Genomic DNA, 20,775 nt, shown 5'->3' with positions numbered 1-20,775 from the left:
AACAGGCCTTTCGGCCCACCATGTATGTGCCCACTTTGATGCCCGTCCAAACTCTACCTCCATTCGCTGCCCGATCCTGTGACTGTCTGCGTTGAGAATTAGCTCTGCATTGCTTCAGTAAGTTACTCTGTGGGGCGGGCAGCCTGTTCCTTGCGTGGCCCCGGCGGGATTCATGTCAGGAAGAACCTTTCTCCTCGCTTACCAGAGCCTCTGTCTCTCTTTCATTGAATTTGAAGGATCTCGCTCGTTGTTGGATCTACCCATTTCATTGCAGCCATACTCCGTACTGCGTAAGGTTGTCTGCAGTGGAGAGTATGCCTCGAAGGGCGATCTCGCAGTGAATTCTCGGGTAGCCTACTGACTCTCACAGCTATCTGGACTATTCTTCTTCTCACCCTGTCACTTGCAAAAATGCCATCCCCTTCTTGCAATTCCTCCGTCTCTGCTGCATCTTCTCTCAGGATGAGGCTTTTCATTCCAGGACGAGGGAGATGTCCTCCTTTTTTTAAAGAATGGGGCTTCCCTTCCTCCACTATCAACTCTGCTCTCAAACGTATCTCCCCTATTTCACGCACATCTGCTCTCACTCCACCCTCCCGCCACCCCACTAGGAATAGGGTTCCCTGGTCCTCACCTACCACCCCACTAGCCTCCGGGTCCAACATATTATTCTCCGTAAATTCCGCTACCTCCAACGGGATCCCACCACTAAGCACATCTTTCCTCCCCCCCCCCCCCCTGCATTCCGCAGGGATCGCTCCCTACGCGACTCCCTTACCCACTGATCTCCCTCCTGGCACTTATCCGTGTAAGCGGAACAAGTGCTACACATGCCCTTACACTTCCTCCCTCACCACCATTCAGGGTACCAGACAGTCCTTCCAGCTGAGGTGACACTTCACCTGTGAGTCGGCTGGGGTGATATATTGCGTCTGGTGCTCCCGATGTGGCCTTTTATATATTGACGAGACCCGACGCAGACACACATTTTAATTTCATGTCCCATTCCCATTCTGACGTGTCTATCCACGGCCTCCTCTACTGTAAAGATGAAGCCACACTCAGGTTGGAGGAGCAATACCTTATATTCCATCTGGGTAGCCTCCAACCTGATGGCATGAACATCGACCTCAAACTTCCGTTAATGCGCCACCTCCCCCTCGTACCCCCATCCGTTACTTATTTATATACACACATTCTTTTTTCTCTCACTCCTTTTTCTCCCTCTGTCCCTCTCACTATACCCCTTGCCCATCCTCTGGGTTTTCTCCCCCTCCCACTTTTCCTTCTCCCTGGGCCTCCTGTTCCATGATCCTCTCATATCCCTTTTGCCAATCACCTGTCCAGCTCTTGGATCCATCCCTCCCCCTCCTGTCTTCTCCTATCATTTTGGATCTCCGCCTCCCCCTCCCACTTTCAAATCTCTTACTAGCTCTTCTTTCAGTTAGTCCTGACGAAGGGTTTCGGCCCGAAACGTCGACTGTACCTCTTCCTAGAGATGCTGCCTGGCCTGCTGCGTTCACCAGCAACTTTGATGTGTGTTTCTCGTTCGGAACCATTTTTATCTACCAAAGTGTCTGCTAGGGTGTAAGCCGCCTTCACGCCGTTTCTGCGTCCGTTTGTCAAATTTCGCTATTAGTTTTGTCCACTCCCTCAAATGGCCATTAGGACAGCAAGAAAGTAGGCGAATCTAGTCTCCTGCTTTAGTTGCAAGCTCCCATACCTTCACTGCATTTCCCGGTGCCCATTACTTCTGAGAAGATGACGTTTGCTTATGAAGGCACTTAAAAGGGAACTCTCCATGCAGAATAACCTTGGATCAATCTTTCTCAAAAGCCAATCAACAGTGGCAGTTTGCAAGCAATTCTTCAGAGCTGTGCTTTATTTTTAGAAACTTTTGCAAATTGAGTAGTTACTTTTTGTCATTAACTTAAACACGTAAAGATTAGTTTTGAACGCTGCTGACATTGCCAATTAACTCTCCCATATCCCGGGTTACAATCTTAAATTGAGACGATCACTCAACAATTAGCTGCTGTTTTATACGCCTTAAACAATGCTGATTTCCCGATTTCTCGTTCTGCCATTTTTTAATGGACGCGACATGCTGTGTTCCCGGGGGCTATTCGCGGGATTTGCTGCTCTAGGTCTCCAAAGTGGTTCTCTGCAGAGAGGCAGCCTCTCAAATTGGATCATTTATGTAAACACTCTGATAATTGCCCTACATCAATTCAAAACAAATTACGACTTCTGCTGATCAGTTCATCACTGAATTGTGCCATTAATAGCCTTTCAAATCCCGCAGAAAGAGGCTGACTCTACCTAATTGCCGCACTGAGAGAGGAAACAGAAACTTATACAAGTACATGCTCTAAATACCTATCTTTTCAAAGGCAGTTTTAACTTTTCCGTGGGTATTTACATTTTTTGCAATCATGTAACTCATGATTTTCATGTATCTCTTCCGAAACTTCCCTGATTCACAATTTACCACTGTAGTGGGTCTGATTGCAAACAACCATGAGTTGGAGTGCAGAGAAAGAAAGAGAATCTAGTGACATCATCCCTCAATATCAGCAAGACAGAAGTGCTGTTCAGTTACTTTAGGAAGGTTCGAGTGTGGGGGGCGGGGTACATATGCTTCTGTTTACGTCAATGTGCTGAGGTCGACAGGGTCGAGAAGGTGAAGGTGTTACAATGGGGCGTTGGGGACGGACCCAAGTGTGGGGGTAGCATTAACAGAGGTGAGTTTATTAATAGACGCCAGGAAGGCCGGAGACCGAGTATTAGATGCTTACATGGACGTAAACGTTGAACAACAAACCGGAGGAACCTGGACTTGGACTTGGACTCAGAGCCTGGTCTCGGACTTGACTTGGACACGGAGCCTGGACCCAGACTTGACTTGGATTCAGAGCCTGGAGTCGGATTTCACTTGAACATGGAGTCTGGTGTCGCATTTGACTTGAACTCGGAACCTGGACTTGGACACGGAGCCTGGTTTCGGACTTCACTTGGACTCGGACCTGACTTAGCTTTGGAGCCTGGACTCAGACTTGACTTGGACACGGAGCCTGGACTTGGAGCCTGGACTCGGACTTGACTTGGACACGGAGCCTGGACTCGGACTTGACTTGGACACGGAGCCTGGACTCGGACTTGACTTGGACACGGAGCCTGGACTCGGACTTGACTTGGACACGGAGCCTGGACTCGGACTTGACTTGGACACGGAGCCTGGACTCGGACTTGACTTGGACACGGAGCCTGGACTCGGACTTGACTTGGACACGGAGCCTGGACTCGGACTTGACTTGGACACGGAGCCTGGACTCGGACTTGACTTGGACACGGAGCCTGGACTCGGACTTGACTTGGACACGGAGCCTGGACTCGGACTTGACTTGGACACGGAGCCTGGACTCGGACTTGACTTGGACACGGAGCCTGGACTCGGACTTGACTTGGACACGGAGCCTGGACTCGGACTTTTACATGGAGCCTGGACTCGGACCCTGGACTCAGACTTGACTTGGACACAGAGCCTGGACTTGGACACGGATCCTGGTTTCGGACTTCACTTGAACTCGGACCTGAATTAGCTTCGGAGCCTGGACTCAGACTTGACTTGGATATGGAGCCTGGACTCGGAATTGACTTGGACATGGAGCCTGGACTCGGACTTGACTTGGACACGGAGCCTGGACTCGGACATGGAGCCTGGACTCGGACTTGACTTGTACACGGACCCTGGACTCAGACTTGACTTGGACATGGAGCCTGGACATGGACTTGGACATGGGATGTCAAAACCAAACATAGACAGAGAATTCGTATCTTGGCTCGGAGCAGCGGCAAACGGCCTGCAAAACTCAGCAGAACACAAGCTGACAAAACCAAACAACGACAAACAATTTGTATCTTGACACGGGGTAGCACATGAAGCGGCAAACGGCCGGCAATCACTTAGCTGCACACGAAGAGACTGAATTCCTGAAGTAACCCGAGGCACCAAAGCCACTTAGAATCCACCATTCTTGGCGGCCCGGAACATGCATTGCCTCACTGGCTGAGGAGTCCCTTCTCGGCGACCCCGGAATGTGCATTGCCGCATGGGCTGCGGTGTGACTGTCCAGCAGTAAGTAGATGTAAGCCGAGGTTTTTATGCTGCCGGTTCAGATGAGGATCAGGTGCCTTAATCAAGGAGCCCGGTAGAACACGGGGAAAAGGAAATTAACTGAAATGAAGGGTCAATGGACCAGACCGTGACAGAGGATTGAGCAGGGTTGAGGATGGAGAAGTATGATAAGGTGGACTCTCGACCTCACAATCTACCTTATCGTCTACAGATAAAATGCAGTGCATTGTCTAATAAGGTGCAATGCCATAACAAGGTAGATTGCGAGGTCAAGAATCTATCCTATCATACTAGGGAACTATTCAGTAGTCTAGTAACACTGGAATAGAAGCTGTCCTTGAGCCTGATCTTGCATGCTTTCAGGGTTCTGTATCTTCTGCCCAGTGAGAGGGAGGAGAAGAGACAATGTCTTGTGGGGTGTGGTGGGGGGAGGTCTTTGATTATTTTGGCTACTTTACCAAGGCAGCAGAAAGTATAGACAGTCCATGGAGGGGAGGCTAGTTTCCCTGATGTGCTAAGCTTTACTTACAAGTTTCTGCAGTTTCTTGCATTCACAGGCAGAGAAGTTGCCAAACCAAGCTGTGGTGCATCTTATTGCCTACCTGCACTGCACTTTATCTGTAGCTGCTACCCTTTTATTTTGTGTTTTCTTATTGCTTTATCTTGTATTACCTCAATGGACTGTGTAATGAGTTTATTCAAAAGAACAGTATGCAAGACACGCTTTTCACAGCGCTACATTGCAATCAATAATAATGATGAATCAAACCAAACCAAACCAATATTTACCTTCTTTTAGTAGTGTTGGTATCCTTAGAAACACTATTGTGTGTCAGTTCAACTAACTACCTTATTCTCAATAATTTCCCATCAGTAGCAAATGCCTTGGCCACCCCATTTGCACTTCTCTCCATATAGAAGTGTTCACTGTTTCTTCACTCCTCAGCCTCTCAATGAGGGGTCATTTCCTATGGTAATTGGGGTGACCTATGCACTAGGGATATCTGTGGTCATTCCTGGGATCTTCAGAAGACGGATAGCTGCCTCATCAACTCAACCAACATAGTAGGTGCTCATGAGATGAAGTTACCTTGTCACAAGTTCTAGCAACTCATTTACAGATTTGGATCCAATATGCCACCAGCATGTTCCTTTCATCTTCAGTGTGGCTAATGTCCAGCAACTGCTGGCTTTATTAGTTTGGCATGAGACATAGTTCCTTGTACTGTTGAAGATATACCCTCACACACTCTCTCTGTGTCCAATTTAGGTGATCATTTCTAAAATCTTCTCATGATTCATGGAGTGCGAATGCAAGATATTAATCCAGAATGTAGACATTTCCCTTGCCCCAATAATGCTGCTCAACCAGCTCTGTTCCTCCAACAAAATTATCTGTTGTCATGTTTCGGGGGCCTTGTTATCAGCTTTGTTATAAACAATCCCTTTCAGTTTTTTCAAGTGTGATTGTCAATGTCTGAAACTAATGCGATGCACAAAAAAAACTAATATTAATCTAGTTGTTTAAGAAATAGATTGAAGACTTGAAGACTGTGAAGCAAAGTTCAAGATATTTAGAGGGGTTTAGTCACAATTAACCTTTCTATAAAATTAGTTGTTTCTCACCTTTTAAACTGCTTACTGGTTATTGTCTTGTTTCTTTCTGGGATAGGTCATCCTCTTCCCTAACTCCTAATGCAGCGTGCCCTGCTAACATGAACTCTCCTCACCAACAGAGTTCTCACAAAACACTATCTGCCCTGACAGTGCATACATTGACCAGTTAATATTCCCAACTTCAGTATAAGTCAGGACATCACTGAAATGAGAAGAGACACAAAACAACTTTAACTGGCAACCAAAGTAACTGAAGGCATATTCCTAGACAAACACACATATTGGTATCCTACACAATATGCATGTTGGCATCGTGCACAAATATGCACATATCTGCAGGGGGAAGCAAGATCTCCAGCTGTGATCACACAAGAGCATAAGACATTGAAGGACATGGAAATCATTTATCCCTTTGCATCTGTTCTGCATTTACCTAAGTGCCATTTTCCTGCACTAACCCCATGTCCCCTAACACCCGGCCACCCAAAGACCGCCATCTTGAGTATACTGACAGTCTCATATTCCTTTCGAATAGAAAGTTCCAAAGAGTCCTTAAACTCTAGGCAAAGACGCTTCTACACATCTTTGTCCCAAGTTTGTGACAGTGGCCCATGGCTCCCCCATCAGGAGAAATATTACCTTGGTCCAAGTCCAAAAAAAATCAACATCTTTCAATGAGATCACCTTCCATTCTCCTAAATTGTAGACAATAAAGGTGCTGTGTCCTTAATCTCCACTTATATGACAATTCTCATCCATATGAACCTTCCCAGCACTCCTTGATTGTAAGTTTCCAAGACAACATAGTCTCGTCAGAGAGACTCAAGGTGCTCATTGCCTTTCTGTATTGCCGGTGGTCTTAATCTTTAAACATCTCAGCCAGCATCCTGGAGAAATGCATATCATCCTCTCTAGCACGAACAGATCCTTCCTGTAATTTGGTGTCCAGAATTGTAGGCAGTGGCCCTCACTGTACTGCCCCAGCCTGCAATTCCCTGTAAGCATGAACCCCATTCCTTACACTAGCACAACAGTAATCTGAGTTCGGCATAGTAACCCGAGGTGCATGCTAGCCATACTGGTGTTAATGTACTTCACATACAAGATCTGAACTCTTGAGATCACCATTTTCAGGAAACTATGTACCTATGCACCAGGACTCACTGTTATACAACATACCCAAGAGTCCTAGACTATTGAGGTATGAGTTCAAATCCCACCAAGGGAAACTGGAAATGTAAACTTAAATAATTAAATAAATCAGGAGTTTCAATGTCTCAGCATCAGTGACCCAGGTTCCATCTTTTCCCATACTGTCTGTGTGGAGTTTGCATGTTCTGTGAATGTGCAGTTTTCCTCTGGATGCTCCAGTTCCTCCATACATCCCAAACACATTGGGTTACTTGGCCGCTGTAAGTTGCTCTTTGTAAGCTGGTTAATGGTGGAATATGAGGGGAGTTGGTGGGAAAGTTAAGAGGAGAATAGCATAAGTGGGTGGTTGATGATTAGTACAATTTCAATAGTTCTGAGCTGTGTAACCCTATTTCTATTTCTCTCTCATAGTTTATTAACTTTACACCTTTTACCTGCTGTTCACAAGGCATGTTTTTGACACATTTTTTGAGCTGTCATTGATATTGCCTTTTCTGCTTCAGACTTGCGATTCTACCTTTCGCCAAAACATTTACTCTTTCCACTAGGGAATGGTCCTGGGACACTGCAGTTGGAGCTCGTCTTTCCTTTTAAATAAACTTTCCAAGCACTTTGGGATTGCCTTCCTCTGAGCATCCTGCTGGCAAATAACAATATCTCTCTGCATAATTAAGACACCTAAAAACCATTGCATTACACTATCCCCTCCAACCCATTCCCACTGCATCCCCGTGTCCATTTCAGATGGTTTTCTAGTTACTCTGATCAGATGTCTGGCGATCCAGGGATACTTCTCCCTGAGTAGCTGGTACTTTGGACCTATTGGATTGGATCAGTTTCTGTTGCTCCATCTCATAGGGTTACCACCTTACTAGCTATTCCACATCTTGAGCTGTACCTAAGATCAGGGCCAAACTGTTAGGATGCTTCTTGGCTGTCCTCATACCTCCAAGTACCCCCAGTCTATACCCTACTCAATGACCTTGAGCTGCACCATTCTAAGAGGAAGATTCTGCTGAGGATGTGCTTGCTTGGGTCTCTTCTTTGTCCACAAGCCATCTGCAATCCAGACACGTAAACTAATCTGACCAAACTTAGTCACTATTACATATATATGTAAGAGAAGATGTTCTGGCATTGGCGAGTGTCCAGAAGAGGTTCTTGGGAGTGTTCCTGGGAGTGAAAGGGTTAACGTAGGAGGAGTGTTTAATAGCTCAGGGCCTGTACTCAATGGAGTTTAGAAGAATGAGGGGAGATCTTATTGAAAGGCCTAGATAGAGTGGATATTGAGAAGGTGTTCCCCATAGTGGGGGAGACTGGGAGCAGGGTGTACAGCCTCAGAATACAAGAACATCCCTTTAGAATAGAGATGAGGAGGAATTTCTTTAGCAGGATGGTGATGAATCTGTGGAATTCATTGCCACAGAAGGCTGTGGCAGCCTAGTCATTGGGAACTTGATATGTTCTTGATGATTAAGGGCATCAAAGGTTACGGGGAGAAGGCAGGATAATGAGGTTGAGAGAAAAAATGAATCAGCCATGATGAAATGGTGGAGCAGACTCGCTGGGCCAATTGGCCTAATTCTGCTCCTATGTCTTATGGTCTTATATCTGCTCTTTATTGAAATTTTTGCAGAGGCAATAAAATAACTTGCTTGAAGCACTTCATCACTGGATAACATTTTGACTTCCTGCTGCCTTGAGTTATCTGAACTCCTGACACTGGGAGCAGAACCTGCTCCTTCCCCCACCTTACCCTCCATCTGATTACCCACTGCCACATTCCCAACTCCGACACAACTGTTGAACTGTTTCTGGTGACTGTGAACTCGTGTTCAGAAGATGCCGCAAGAGTCGGCGATTCAACCCTTTGGGTCTGGTCCACCATTCACTGAGGCACAGCCAAACTTCCACCTTACTGCCACTTTCCCGCCCTGTACATGACTCCAGGCCTGAGATGGGTAACGCTGAAATGACCCAGCAAACATTTTGGTTCAAGGACAAATGGGATGGACAATAATGCCACCAGGGAATTCCAGATCCTAATAATAAATAAGTCTTTTTTTTTAAATGGAAGATTTTTTCAAAAAATATTCAAAACATCTTCAACAAGACGGCATCTATCTTTAAGGACCCCATCACCCAGGAAATGCTCTTTACTTATTGCTACATCAGGGAGGAGGTACAGGAGCATGAAGCCACTCAACATATTAGGAACAGCTTTTTCCACTCCACGATCAGATTTCTGAATCAATAATGAACAATCGTATGAACACTATCTGAATATTGTTGCTCTCTTTTTGCACCACTTACATATATATATATACACATATACATATGTAACCCTCTCACTGGGACTCATATGCAAACTTGGCTCGTGAGCTAACTCTGCTAACAGCCACATGACTCAATGGTGAGAAGGCCACCTTTCACAAACAATATACATCTAGGGTCGGTATGATTTGGGGTTCAACCAAACAGGTAAGTTGGGATGTTCTGATGAAGGAACATTGATTGTTGTGAATGCTGTGTAAATACTGCTCCATGTAAAGTTATCACTTGCCAGAAAATTAACAGATCGTACACCGGCATAAAATTATAAAGAAATATACTCAACAAATTTACAGTTATGGGTAAAAATAATAAAAGGGCCCTTTACTGTTAAACCAGCCCAATGTGCACATAAACATTGGAACTCATTTCTGGAGTTGACGAGGGTATCACTTTCCTCACACACTGAACCCACACTCTGTGTGAACGACACCAGCAACAGTCTGAACCTCCCTCGAAGACCATCTCGAATGAACTGGCTCTCACAGGAGTATTGGCACTTCTTCCTTGGAGCCATTCATCTCACAAAGCACTTCTTACAACGAGTCTCTCCCAGAACGGTATTCTGTGGCATCTTCCCTTGTGCCCCGCTCCACAGCTCCCCACAAAAAGCCCCCAAACCAGACTTCTCTCCTTCAGAAATCTGCTCCCACCCAGCACTCTTGGGTGTTCCACTGGGCAGAAAGATACAACATGTATCAAGCCACCATGACTGGCTGACACCACATTCCTAAGTTGGACAACATGGCTCCTTATCTTTAGCCGAAGCCAAAATACTCTTACTAGCAGGATGCACTACTTTTACAGAAGACTGCTAAAATAAAAACACCTCACAGCATAGCATAGAAATCTTACCCAGGGAATATTTATATATGTATTTTTATTGTAATTTATGGTACTTTACGTATTGCACCATACTGCTACAGCAAAACAACAAATTTCACGACATAAGCCAGTGATAATAAACCTAATTCTGATTCTCATCTCTCTTCTACATCCTGAAATGAGCTGCTTTTCACTTTTCACTGCTCCCCGCCAGGCGCTGAGCTTCGCAACGCTCCCCTGCTATTGGATAACCTGGTTGACTGGAAATGTCCAGGTTGACTGTGGAAGTGTGTCTCCACACTTGGGTGGAGGGTGGAGGAATTGGAATATGGAATCCTTCCACGTTTTACAAGACAAGCTGATGGCATTGTAACGATTGAGTGTGGACCCCTGCATGTCCAAAGGTGAAGACTTCATCCCACTGCTCACCCGATGTTTCCTCTCGTGGGACTAAGCAGCTGATTGTCTACAGAGAGAGAAAAAAGGCTTCCATTCAGCACCTTCCCCTCTGCTTCCATGCCCCCACCCACCCACCACCCACCACCCAACTCCTTCTTCTTGGCTCCCAAATTACAAATGTCTTCATCTTGTATTGATTGCAGTCTAGGTTGGTGCAGGTGTGGGGACTGTGAGGATGTGCTGGGGCCAAGAATGTGAGGGAAGGGCAGGTGTCCTCGAATGGTGGAGGAGGCGGGAGTGTGAGGCCTGAATAAAACTAAGAAGAGGCTGATGTTGAGGAGCCAGTTCGTTGTTTAGGGCAAACTCTCCCTGCTCCCTGAATGAGGGCTTGTGGATAGTGTCGGACAAGCTTGGCCAGTGCTGGGGTATTGCAGACCATCCGAATCCCATTCTTTGGAGGGGAGAAGAGACAAGACTTGACGTTTCTACGCACTGCATGATGCATTGTGGGGGCATCTGTAGAAGTCGTTTGTCTATAAGAGCAGATTTAGCTCTGATAACTACCCTAAGTGATAACTTAGTGATAACTCTGCACCCTTAGTGATAACTAACTAAGGATGCAGAGTCATATATCTGACTAGACAGCTGTGATGAGCTGGACAAAGTCCCTGAACACAGACAGTGAGAACCAGTTTCCCCTCTGTGGACTCTGCCTGCCCTTCCTGCTGGCTTGGGAAAACATCCAGCATAATCAAACAACCCTCTCACCCCGGTCGTTTTCTCTCCCCTGCCTTTTGAAGTTCAAAGTACATTTATTATTAAAGTACATATATGTCACCAAACACAACCCTGAGATTTGTTTGCTTGTAGGCATACTTAATAAATCCAGGAACTAAAACAGAGTCAATGGAAGACTGTGCTCAATAGGACAAACAATCAGTGCGCAAAAGACAACAAACTGCAAATACAAAAGAAAAAAAAGAGAAATAATAAATAAATAAATGAGCAATAAACGTTGAGAACATGAGGTGACGAGCCCTTGAAAGTGAGTCCATAGGTTGTAGGAACAGTTCAGTGAAGAGGCAAGTGAAACTGAGTGAAGTTATCCCTTCCGGTTTACGAGCCTGATGTTTGGGGTTAATAATTGTTCCCGAACCTGGTGATGTAAGTCCTGAAGCTCCTGTGCCTTCTTCCAGCAAGAACAGATCATGACCTAGGTGGCAGGGGTCCCTGATTGTGGATGCTTCTTTCCTGTGACAACGAGGCGAGTAGATGTGCTCAGTGGTGGTGATTTCACAAATAATGGACTAGTAGGTCATATCCGCAACTATTTGTAGCACTTTCTGTTCAAGGGCATTGGTGTTTCTATACCAGGTTGTGATGCAGCCTGTCTATACACTCTCCACTACACATCTATAGAAGTTTGTCAAAGTTTCAGATGTCGTGCCGAATCTGCACAAACCTCTGGGGAAGTACAGCGCTGCCATGTTTTCTTTGTAATTCCACTTACGTGCTGGGCCCAGCACAGGTTCTCTGAAACAATAACACTGAGGAATTTAAAGAATCTTTTGGAATTTATCTTTCAAAAGACGGAAGATACAAAAGCTTAAGAACGCATGCAGCTCGGCTCAAGGTCAGCTTCTATCCTGCGGCTATAAGACTCCAGAGAAAAAAACTCTTACATGACAAAGATGAAGTCTATGTCAGTGAACCTCGTCACAGCCCTTGCACTTTATTTGTCTGCCTGCACTGCTCTTTCTCTCTACCTGTTATCCTATTTTCTACCTTCTGCTTCGTTTTCATCTCTTACTTAATGATCTGTCTCGATGACAAGCAAAAGCTTTTCACTATATCTCGGTACATTTGACAACAATAGCCTAATTTATCAATTATACTGTCCGCTTAGCTGCTGATGAGGACTTAGAGCTCCACATTGTTGTTACAGCTAGCTGGTTCTCCAGTCACGTCTACAAGCCATTGGGAGATCTGGCCAATATTCCACCCTCAGTGCTGTGTTTCCACCTTGCAGACTTCATCGTGTTCGTGGCCTCCGTGGCGGTGATAGCCGCCGGGACCAAGGGCAACATCTTCGCCACTTCAGCGCTTCGCAGCATGCGCTTCCTGCAGATCCTCCGCATGGTCCGAATGGATCGCAGGGGGGGAACCTGGAAGCTGTTGGGGTCCGTGGTGTATGCTCACAGTAAGGTCAGTGCGGGCTCCTGTGCTCTCTAATAACCATCTCCTCTCTACCCTGCTTCCGTTCCTCGTGTTTCCGTGCCAGCTTCCTTCCCTTCACTCTCCTTCACTGTGCCCGCCCTGCACTGCCTCACTCAACTTCCCACTCGTTCTGTTTTGCGTTTGAACTTCCAGACGACTAGCTAGTGATGGCACACAGCGCAGATGGAAGTGACCGCAGCCTTACTGACTGCCCGGTTCGCTGCCTCCCAAATCACCAGGGGGAATTGGCCCTCTACCATTGCTAAAGAAAGGAGTAACTAGAGTCCTGATATCCACGGTGGGAAATTATAGGAAAAAGTTCTGAGGGATGATGTTTAGTCAAGCAACAGGCAATCAGCATGGATTTGTTTAGGAGTGTTAGTGAATATTTTGAGGAGGTGGCAAGGAATGTCATTGAGGGAAGATTGTTTAATGTGGAGCAGAGGAGATGGAAAGGGATTTGGTTAAGGTGCATGAAATTATGGGATAAAGTGGGTCTGCCTCCCTAGCAGAGCAGCCAGTAATCCATGGCCCCAATTTCACTGGAAGGATTAGGGGGACTTGTGAGTAATGTATTTCACTCAATAGGCAGTTTGGACATCGAATCCCAATAGAGGGATGTTGCCAGAAGTACTCCCGACCTGAGCTCCCCGGCCATGACCTGCTGGCTGATGGATTCGATCCTGGCCTACATGAGCAGGATGTGTTAAATAGTCCTGACGTGTGCTGTAAATGTCAGTGATTCAGAGAAAAGCAGTCACACTGCATTCAAAGGATGGTGAACTGTGTGGCTAAACTTCTCATCGTCCCTCCACTGGGCTTTGGGCCAGGATCAACACTCTGTTCCTGCTCTTCTGGGGCAGTTCCAGAGGATAGAGCAATTCCCCCTCTTGCCCCTCCCCCCCGGTCAGCTGGTATCTTCAACCATGCTAAATGAAGCCCAGCCAAGCCCAATCTGCTCCATGGTGCTTCACTGACCCACCAACCCATGAAAATCCCTGTTGCACACCAACCCACGGAGAAACTGAATAACCATCAACTCGTTGACCCAACGACCCATCAAGTGTACCCCCTATTATTTTCCTTAAAGTTAATAATAATTAACCCGTCCTGAAGAGGGGTCTCAGCCAGAAACGGCAACTGCTTATCCATTTCCATAGATGCTGCATACCCTGCTGAGTTCCTACAGCACTTTCTGTGCGTTCCTCTGGATTTCCAGCAATCACGGAATCTCTTGTGTTAATAATAATTAACATTGTGAGAGACATATATGAGCTGCCAGATCTGTATCCATGACACGTCAAGTCAAAGTCAGCTGCCTCGCAATGAGGGCAGAGGACTCCAAGCTCCCACGATGAGTGCTGCCTCTACATTTCCCACAGTTCTGTTTCAGAACTGGTAAGCTGGAAGTTTTGGCTTCTGCGTGCAGAGTTTGGAAATTGACTCGAAGGCATCCTTTGACATAGCAGGAGTAACAGTTCCAAGCGCAGTGTGTGCATGAGCTCAGGATGGTTGTCCAAAGGCTTTTGTTAATTTCCCAGTGTCCAATATAAACATCCTCCTGTGAGGGACAAGTAGAAGAAATTCATGTCCCTCACAGTCAGTGACTGTGAAACTCAGGCACTCGCTGCCCCAGTGAAATCAGCCATGGTGGAATGTAGCACTTAGAACCTAGAGTAGTACAGCACAGTACATGCCTTTTAACCCATGATGCTTTACCGACCTATGTAAACCCACTAACCTTTCTCTCCTACACAGCTCATAAACCTCCATTTTTCTTACATCTCTGTGCCCATCAGAGAGTCTTCCAGATATTCCGATTGCAAAGGTTAGCTTTATTTATCACGTGTACACCAAAACATCAAAACATACCGTGCATAGTCCAAGGATTGTGCTGGCGGCAGCCTGCAAGTGTCACCCGGTGCCAACGTAGCCCACAACCCACTAACCCTAACTCTAACAGTACGTCTTTGGAATGTGGGAGGAAACCGGGGCACCCGGAGGAAACTCATGCAGTCCTGGGGAGGAAGTACAAACTCATTACTGACAATGGTGGTTTGTACTCTACCACCATCCCAGCAGTGTGTTCTAGGCATCCACCACTCTGTCTGCAAAAGCTTAGCCCTGACATCTCCAACTTCTCCTCCATTCACTTTAGACGGATATTAGACCATAAGATCATAAGACAAAGGAGCAGAAGTCAGCCATTCAGCCCATCGAGTCTGCTCCGCCATTTTATCATGAGCTGATCCATTCTCCCATTTAGTCCCACTCCCCCGCCTTCTCACCATAAGCTTTGATGCCCTGGCTACTCAGATACCTATTAACCTCTGCCTTAAATACACCCAATGACTTGGCCTCCACTGCTGCCCGTGGCAACAAATTCCATAGATTCACCACCCTCTGACTAAAAATACTTCTTCGCATTTCTGTTCTGAATGAATATTCTCTAGTGTTGGCCATTGCTGTCTGGGAAAAAAAAGCTACTGGCTGTCCATTCCAACTACGCTTCTCATAATCTTGTACACTCCTATCAAGTTGCCTGTCATCCTCTCGCTCCGAAGAGAAAAGCCCGACCTCGTGCAACCTTACCTCACAAGAACTTGGTGGCTTTCCCAGTATGGATAGCTCAGTCACTCATACAGTGATGTTTACGGAGGCCTTGAAATATCTATTTGTTTGAAATGATTTGTTAAAATTTGGAGCATTAGAGTAAGGTGTTGACTTATTCCGTTGCAGGAGCTGATCACAGCCTGGTACATTGGGTTCTTAATCCTCATTTTCTCCTCGTTCCTTGTCTATCTGGCTGAGAAGGAGGATAATACAGAGTTTTCAACATACGCAGACTCCCTCTGGTGGGGTACAGTAAGTCCAGACTCAGTACTGTTCGTGTAGTTTGCTCTTCAAGTGCCCTGTGTTTGCCAGTGATGTGAGAACAAACTAATGAGCTGGGAGCTTGCTACTTGCTCCCAGCGTGCAGGGAGGTTAACTCACCAGGATGTGAGCAGCCTTTACCAGCGAAGGGTCAGGGCTGGGTGTGCTGAGGTGGAGTGCACACCTGCCCTGATCTAAGAGAGGTAGTGACAAGGCAGACTGCGTTCTGTCAAAGCCAAAGAGAAGTCTTTTCCTTTTAGCTGTGTGTGTGTGTGTGTGTGTGTGTGTTTGACAGGGTAAATATTGTCTTACTCACTTATTATCAGCTACTTATTAGTTGTGTTTGCCATCCAAAGATGTCAGATTAACATGCCCCTCTGGAAATTTGTGGCTAAAATGTGGTGTTGCGTGACATGCCTCCAACAGGCTGAGTGACCTGAGGTTTTAACAGCCCCATATGCTAAGGTGACATGTGGGTTAATTATAGTTCAGATGTTTCAAAAAAGCTTGCTCTCCTGATTTGATGTCATGTTAATAGGCAGATGCATTATCCAAGCAATTTTCACTTGTTATTTATGCAACAGTTTACAAAAATTGCTGGAAATACTCGGTACGTCAGGCAGGGTGTATGGTTAGAGAATTAGAGTCAACATTTCAGATGAGCAAGACAAGAGGAAAGTGAATCTGGAGCTTTGCTGAGCACCTTTGCTCCATCTACTCCAGACCCCTGGATCTTCCAGTACTAGCTATTTAAATTTTTTCATCGACACATCTATCCTCAGTGTCCAGCTATGCCAAGTCAATGCTAATGCAAGTTAGAGGAACAGGACCTCAACTTCCAGCAGTCTCAAGCCCGGCAGCATGAACACTGAATTCTGAAACTTAGAGCACACCTGTCCCTTTTCTCTGTCATCTTAATCCACTTGGCCCCCATCATCACATCTCTCTCTTTTCCCCCTCCATCTCCATCTGTCCATCACCCACCTACTCCTTTCATTGGTACCTTTCACCATATCCCTCCCTCTATTCCATGTTCCACCTTCCTCTCCTATCCAATTCCATCATCTTCATCCCTTTGATAGTCCCCTCCCAGCCTCTGTAGCTATTTCCAATCTCCCTCCTCATCTGCCTATCACACACATCCCTCACCCAGCTCTACCGATCAACACCTATCTCTTGCTCCATCCCTTCCTATACTGGTTATCACTCCCCATTCTTTCAGTCCAGGTGAAGGATCTCCACTCTCCATTTCCCCTCACAACCCACTGAGCTCCTCCCACACCTTGCGAGCTATTTCAGACAATATGAGAAGAGGGAAAGGTCAGAGATCCGGGGGTCCTCCTTGCTTTAGAACCTGTGGTGGAACATCTCAGCCTGCCAGGTCCATAGGCTGTTCGGGTGGACTGTAGGGAAACAGATCTGGAACTTGTGCAAGATGTTATGTGTTGTGTGTTTAGACATCATTGTCCAAGTTATCTGGATGATGATGTGTGCTATTTGGACAATTTGAAACTGAACGTGACTTCCCACTATGATTCACTCCAAGCAGTAGAACAATGTGGACTAGCTTTACCCTGTGTGGGTGGGCAGGAGATGGGACAAGGTTATTTGGCTGCAGTAGTGGATTATTAGCCAATGAGCCTTAGCATTGCCCGCCCCAATTCCAAAGAAAGAAAGACAACCAGAGAAAGGCATTCTGGTGAAATTGACTGACAGTTCAGGCAGGGACGGCCCCTTGACTCTGATTGGAGGAGGCATTCATCCCCAGGAAAGAGCTGCCCCTACACACTGGCTGGCGTAACTGCTGTGCAGCCAGTACGTTCCATTTACAACAATATTGGCACCACTTTGCTCTCTCTCTGTTAGTACGACTTGAACTGCTGGGCGTGTCCTATTATCAATATGCTATTTTTAAAATCCATATTACCACCATCTAGGTGCCTTTATCAACCTGATAGCCTCTGAATCTTATACCCACAACTCTCTAGCCTCGTCCTATTAAAGACATTCCCTTTGTCCTATCCATCCCATCTCCCCTGCAACTGAAAAGTAATTGTTTTCACTCTTTCCAACCTCCAGTGAAGGGTCTTTGACCTGAAACGTTAATTCTGTTCCTCTCTTCACAGTCACTGTCTGACCTGCTGAGTGTTAGTTCATCTTTCAGAGCTGCATACTGACTTCAATTGAAGAGCAAAAAAATAAAACTGCAGGGACTGGAAATATGCAGTAACGAAAGAAAATGCTGGGAAAACCCAGCAGGTCAGAGTGAAGGTCAGGCACCCTTTGTCGCAAATTGATAAAACAAATGTTTCAAGTTGCCGAAGAGAGAGGGGTGGAGAGAAGAGCGGTTGAGTCAGTGATACGGTGGAGACCTTGTTGCTAAGATGACCAAGTAACGGTTGATCTGCCGGAGAGGCAGGACCTCTTTGTAGGAGTGACATAACATAGAGAGACAAAGCAACAACAGTGCTGGAACCATGAGAGACTGAACTGAGGAACCATTGGAAATCAGAAATAAACAAGAAAGCTAGAATACCCAGCACGTTAGGCAGCATCTGTAGAGAGAAGATTTGACCGATGAACAACTTTACATTGGAACTAATTCAGAGTTCAGATTTCTGACTCAGGTTTCTTTATCGCAGGGTAACATACAATGAAATGTGTTGTTTGCATTAACAACCTGCACACCAAAGGATATGCTTTGGGCAGCCTGCAAGTGTCACTATATATTCCGGCACCAACATACAATAGGTTAGATTAGGTTAGATTATGAAGACACGCAGTCCTCTTTTATTGTCATTTAGTAACGCATGCTTTAAGAAATGATACAATATTTCCTTCAGTGTGATATCACAAAACACAGGACAGACCAAGACTGAAAAAACTGGCAAAACCACATAACTATAACATATAGTTACAAACAGTGTAACAATACCATAACTTGATGAAGAAGTCCATGAGCACAGTAAAAGTTCAAAGTCTCTCAAGTGTCCGACATCTCACACAGACGGGAGAAGGAAGAACTCTCCCTGCCATGCCCGACCACGGTCCGACTCTAAGTCATCCGAAAACTTCGAGCTCTGATCAGCTCTCCTAACGATTCGACCTCAATTTCAGTCGCCAACAGCAGGCAAAGCTGGGGATTTTGGGGCCTACTCTCCGAAAGATTCCCAACCACGCAGTAATGACAGCAGCGAATGAGCGTTTCAGAAATTTCTCCAGATGTCTCTCTGGACTTTCACGTCCTTCTCCAGCAAATCAGAATTGTCCACGTCCCCTACTTAATGGATACGATATCATTTTTCACCAGAGGGCTGCGCACGCGTGGTGCGCTGCTCTCTCTCCTGCCGCCAATACTTGTCAGAACAACTTAAAACACAACAAAACATACCAAGCAAAAGGCAACCACAGTAAAACCAGCCCTGTTCCTACCTCCCTACGTACATACACAGTTCTCTTACGTCAGGACAGGCTGTCTTCAGCCTTCAACCTCCAGAGGACTCATGGATTTGCAGACACTGGGCCCCAACTTCCTCAGCAGACTCACAGTGACTCACAGTTTCAGGGCTCAGGGCATCAGGCCTCAACTTCTGGTCCTTCAAATGGCCTTTGGGCTTTGATCCAGACCTCCAATTGACCTCCGGACCTCTTACCGACCTTCGGGCTTTGATCCAGAAATCTGACTGTTCTTCAGATTGCATCGACAAGTTCTGTCACGGCAGGAAAAGCTGGTTATCTGAAATTGTTGAATTCCGTACTGGGTCCCGAGGACTTTAAAGTCCCCAACTGGAAGGTGAGGTTCACTGACCCCAGGGAAATAGCAGGTTGTGCCGCTGAGAACCCAGATAGCACTGGGGAAAAGATAACACAAGATGAGGGATTACAGTGTTTTGGGTGGGTTCCTCTCTTATTTGCTCCTTTTTGCCATCATTCCCTCCTGGGTAAAGGTTTAAATCGTTGAGTGGCTGAGTGGGCAGAGAGTTTAAAGCAGCAAGGGCCAGGAGACTAGAATAGGTAGGGAGTTAAGGTGAAAGGGAAGGTGCTGTTGGTGAAATGGGGAATGCAAGGCAGTAAATGACAGGGAGGGTGAGCTCAGAGTGTCCATGGTTCACCAGCAACTGGACTCACACAAGGGAACCGTTGGTAGTGTCCAAAATAAGATCACTCATGACAAAAGTGGTTGAATTGGTGGCACAAACAGAGGGAATTTGATTTAAGAACCATATCGAGATGAAGCTGCAAGGATACCAAGTCGAAATCTTCCAAGGAATAATATTTTGGGAAGACAGGCCAAATGGGACATGAGTTGGGAAGGGAAGAGACAGGGCAGGTGGTGGTTAGCTCTAACACTACAGGATAACATCAGTGGAGGAACGAGAAGGGATCTTGGCTCAGAAGAGGTATGTGAGTAATAAGCAAAGGGAGCATTTGAATAAATATTTCATAATTCTTTGAGACTCCCTGGGACAGGTGAGCCCATGTTATTGAACCAAGGAACCATTCAATACTCTTATAAAGGGGAGTAACTGTTGTTCTTGACCTTGGTGTGATGTGCTTTCGTATCTTCTGCCTGATGGGAGAGGAGAAGGGAGAGTATCTAAGGTAGGTAGGTCTTTGATTATGTTGGCTCCTTTATGGAGACAGCAAGAAGTACAGACAAAGTCTGTGGAGGAGAGACTGATGTGATGTGCTGAGTGGTATCTCTGCAGTGTCTTGTGGTTACAGGAAGAGCTGTTGCCATTCCATGAAGTTCCATGGGTTCGGGACACTCGTGGGTAAGTGTCCTCCTTCTGATTTCCACCTTGCATTCTCCTTCGGCTGATCAGTCACTGCGTCTCCATGCTGAACAGTAGCTAGAAAATACAAATCACAGAAAGAACTCTGTGGACTTCTTCAATTTCCGTAACCAGAGATCCTCAGTAGCACCACTTTCCCAGGACTGTCTCATCAACACCCCTCCGATATTGCATCTGTGTGGTCTTTGATAAAGTCCTGTGACAAAACCCTCTGTGGGTTTAGTTTTCTCTCTGTGTCAGGCCACACCTGGACATGGTCCGAAAATCAGAAAAAAACTGCAGATGCTGGAAACCTGAATCAAAAATAGAGAAACAGAAGTAATATTACAGATCTTTGAAGGAGTTTGGATCGACTTTCTCCATCCTGAAATGTTAAATCTGTTTCTCACTCTATAGATGCTGCCTGACCTGCTGAGTGTTTCCATT

General features: G+C 46.0%; 1 protein-coding gene across 1 annotated transcript in view; it reads left to right on the top strand.

Moving 5' to 3' along the window:
* The first annotated feature begins 3,939 nt into the window (after positions 1-3,939).
* Positions 3,940-20,775, top strand: part of LOC140190472 (potassium voltage-gated channel subfamily KQT member 4-like) — a 112,572-nt gene continuing 95,736 nt past the window's right edge. Inside the window, exons 1-4 of the mRNA XM_072247086.1 lie at positions 3,940-3,998; positions 8,747-8,868; positions 12,492-12,667; positions 15,419-15,544. Of these exons, the coding sequence (XP_072103187.1) occupies positions 3,940-3,998; positions 8,747-8,868; positions 12,492-12,667; positions 15,419-15,544 (483 nt within the window). The remainder of the gene's footprint in view (positions 3,999-8,746; positions 8,869-12,491; positions 12,668-15,418; positions 15,545-20,775) is intronic.

Source organism: Mobula birostris, chromosome 30 (genome assembly GCF_030028105.1).
Source record: "Mobula birostris isolate sMobBir1 chromosome 30, sMobBir1.hap1, whole genome shotgun sequence".
NCBI classification, from domain to species: domain Eukaryota; kingdom Metazoa; phylum Chordata; class Chondrichthyes; order Myliobatiformes; family Myliobatidae; genus Mobula; species Mobula birostris.
The sequence above is the reverse complement of the archived record's forward strand: the minus strand, read 5'-3'. Positions and strand labels throughout refer to the sequence as shown.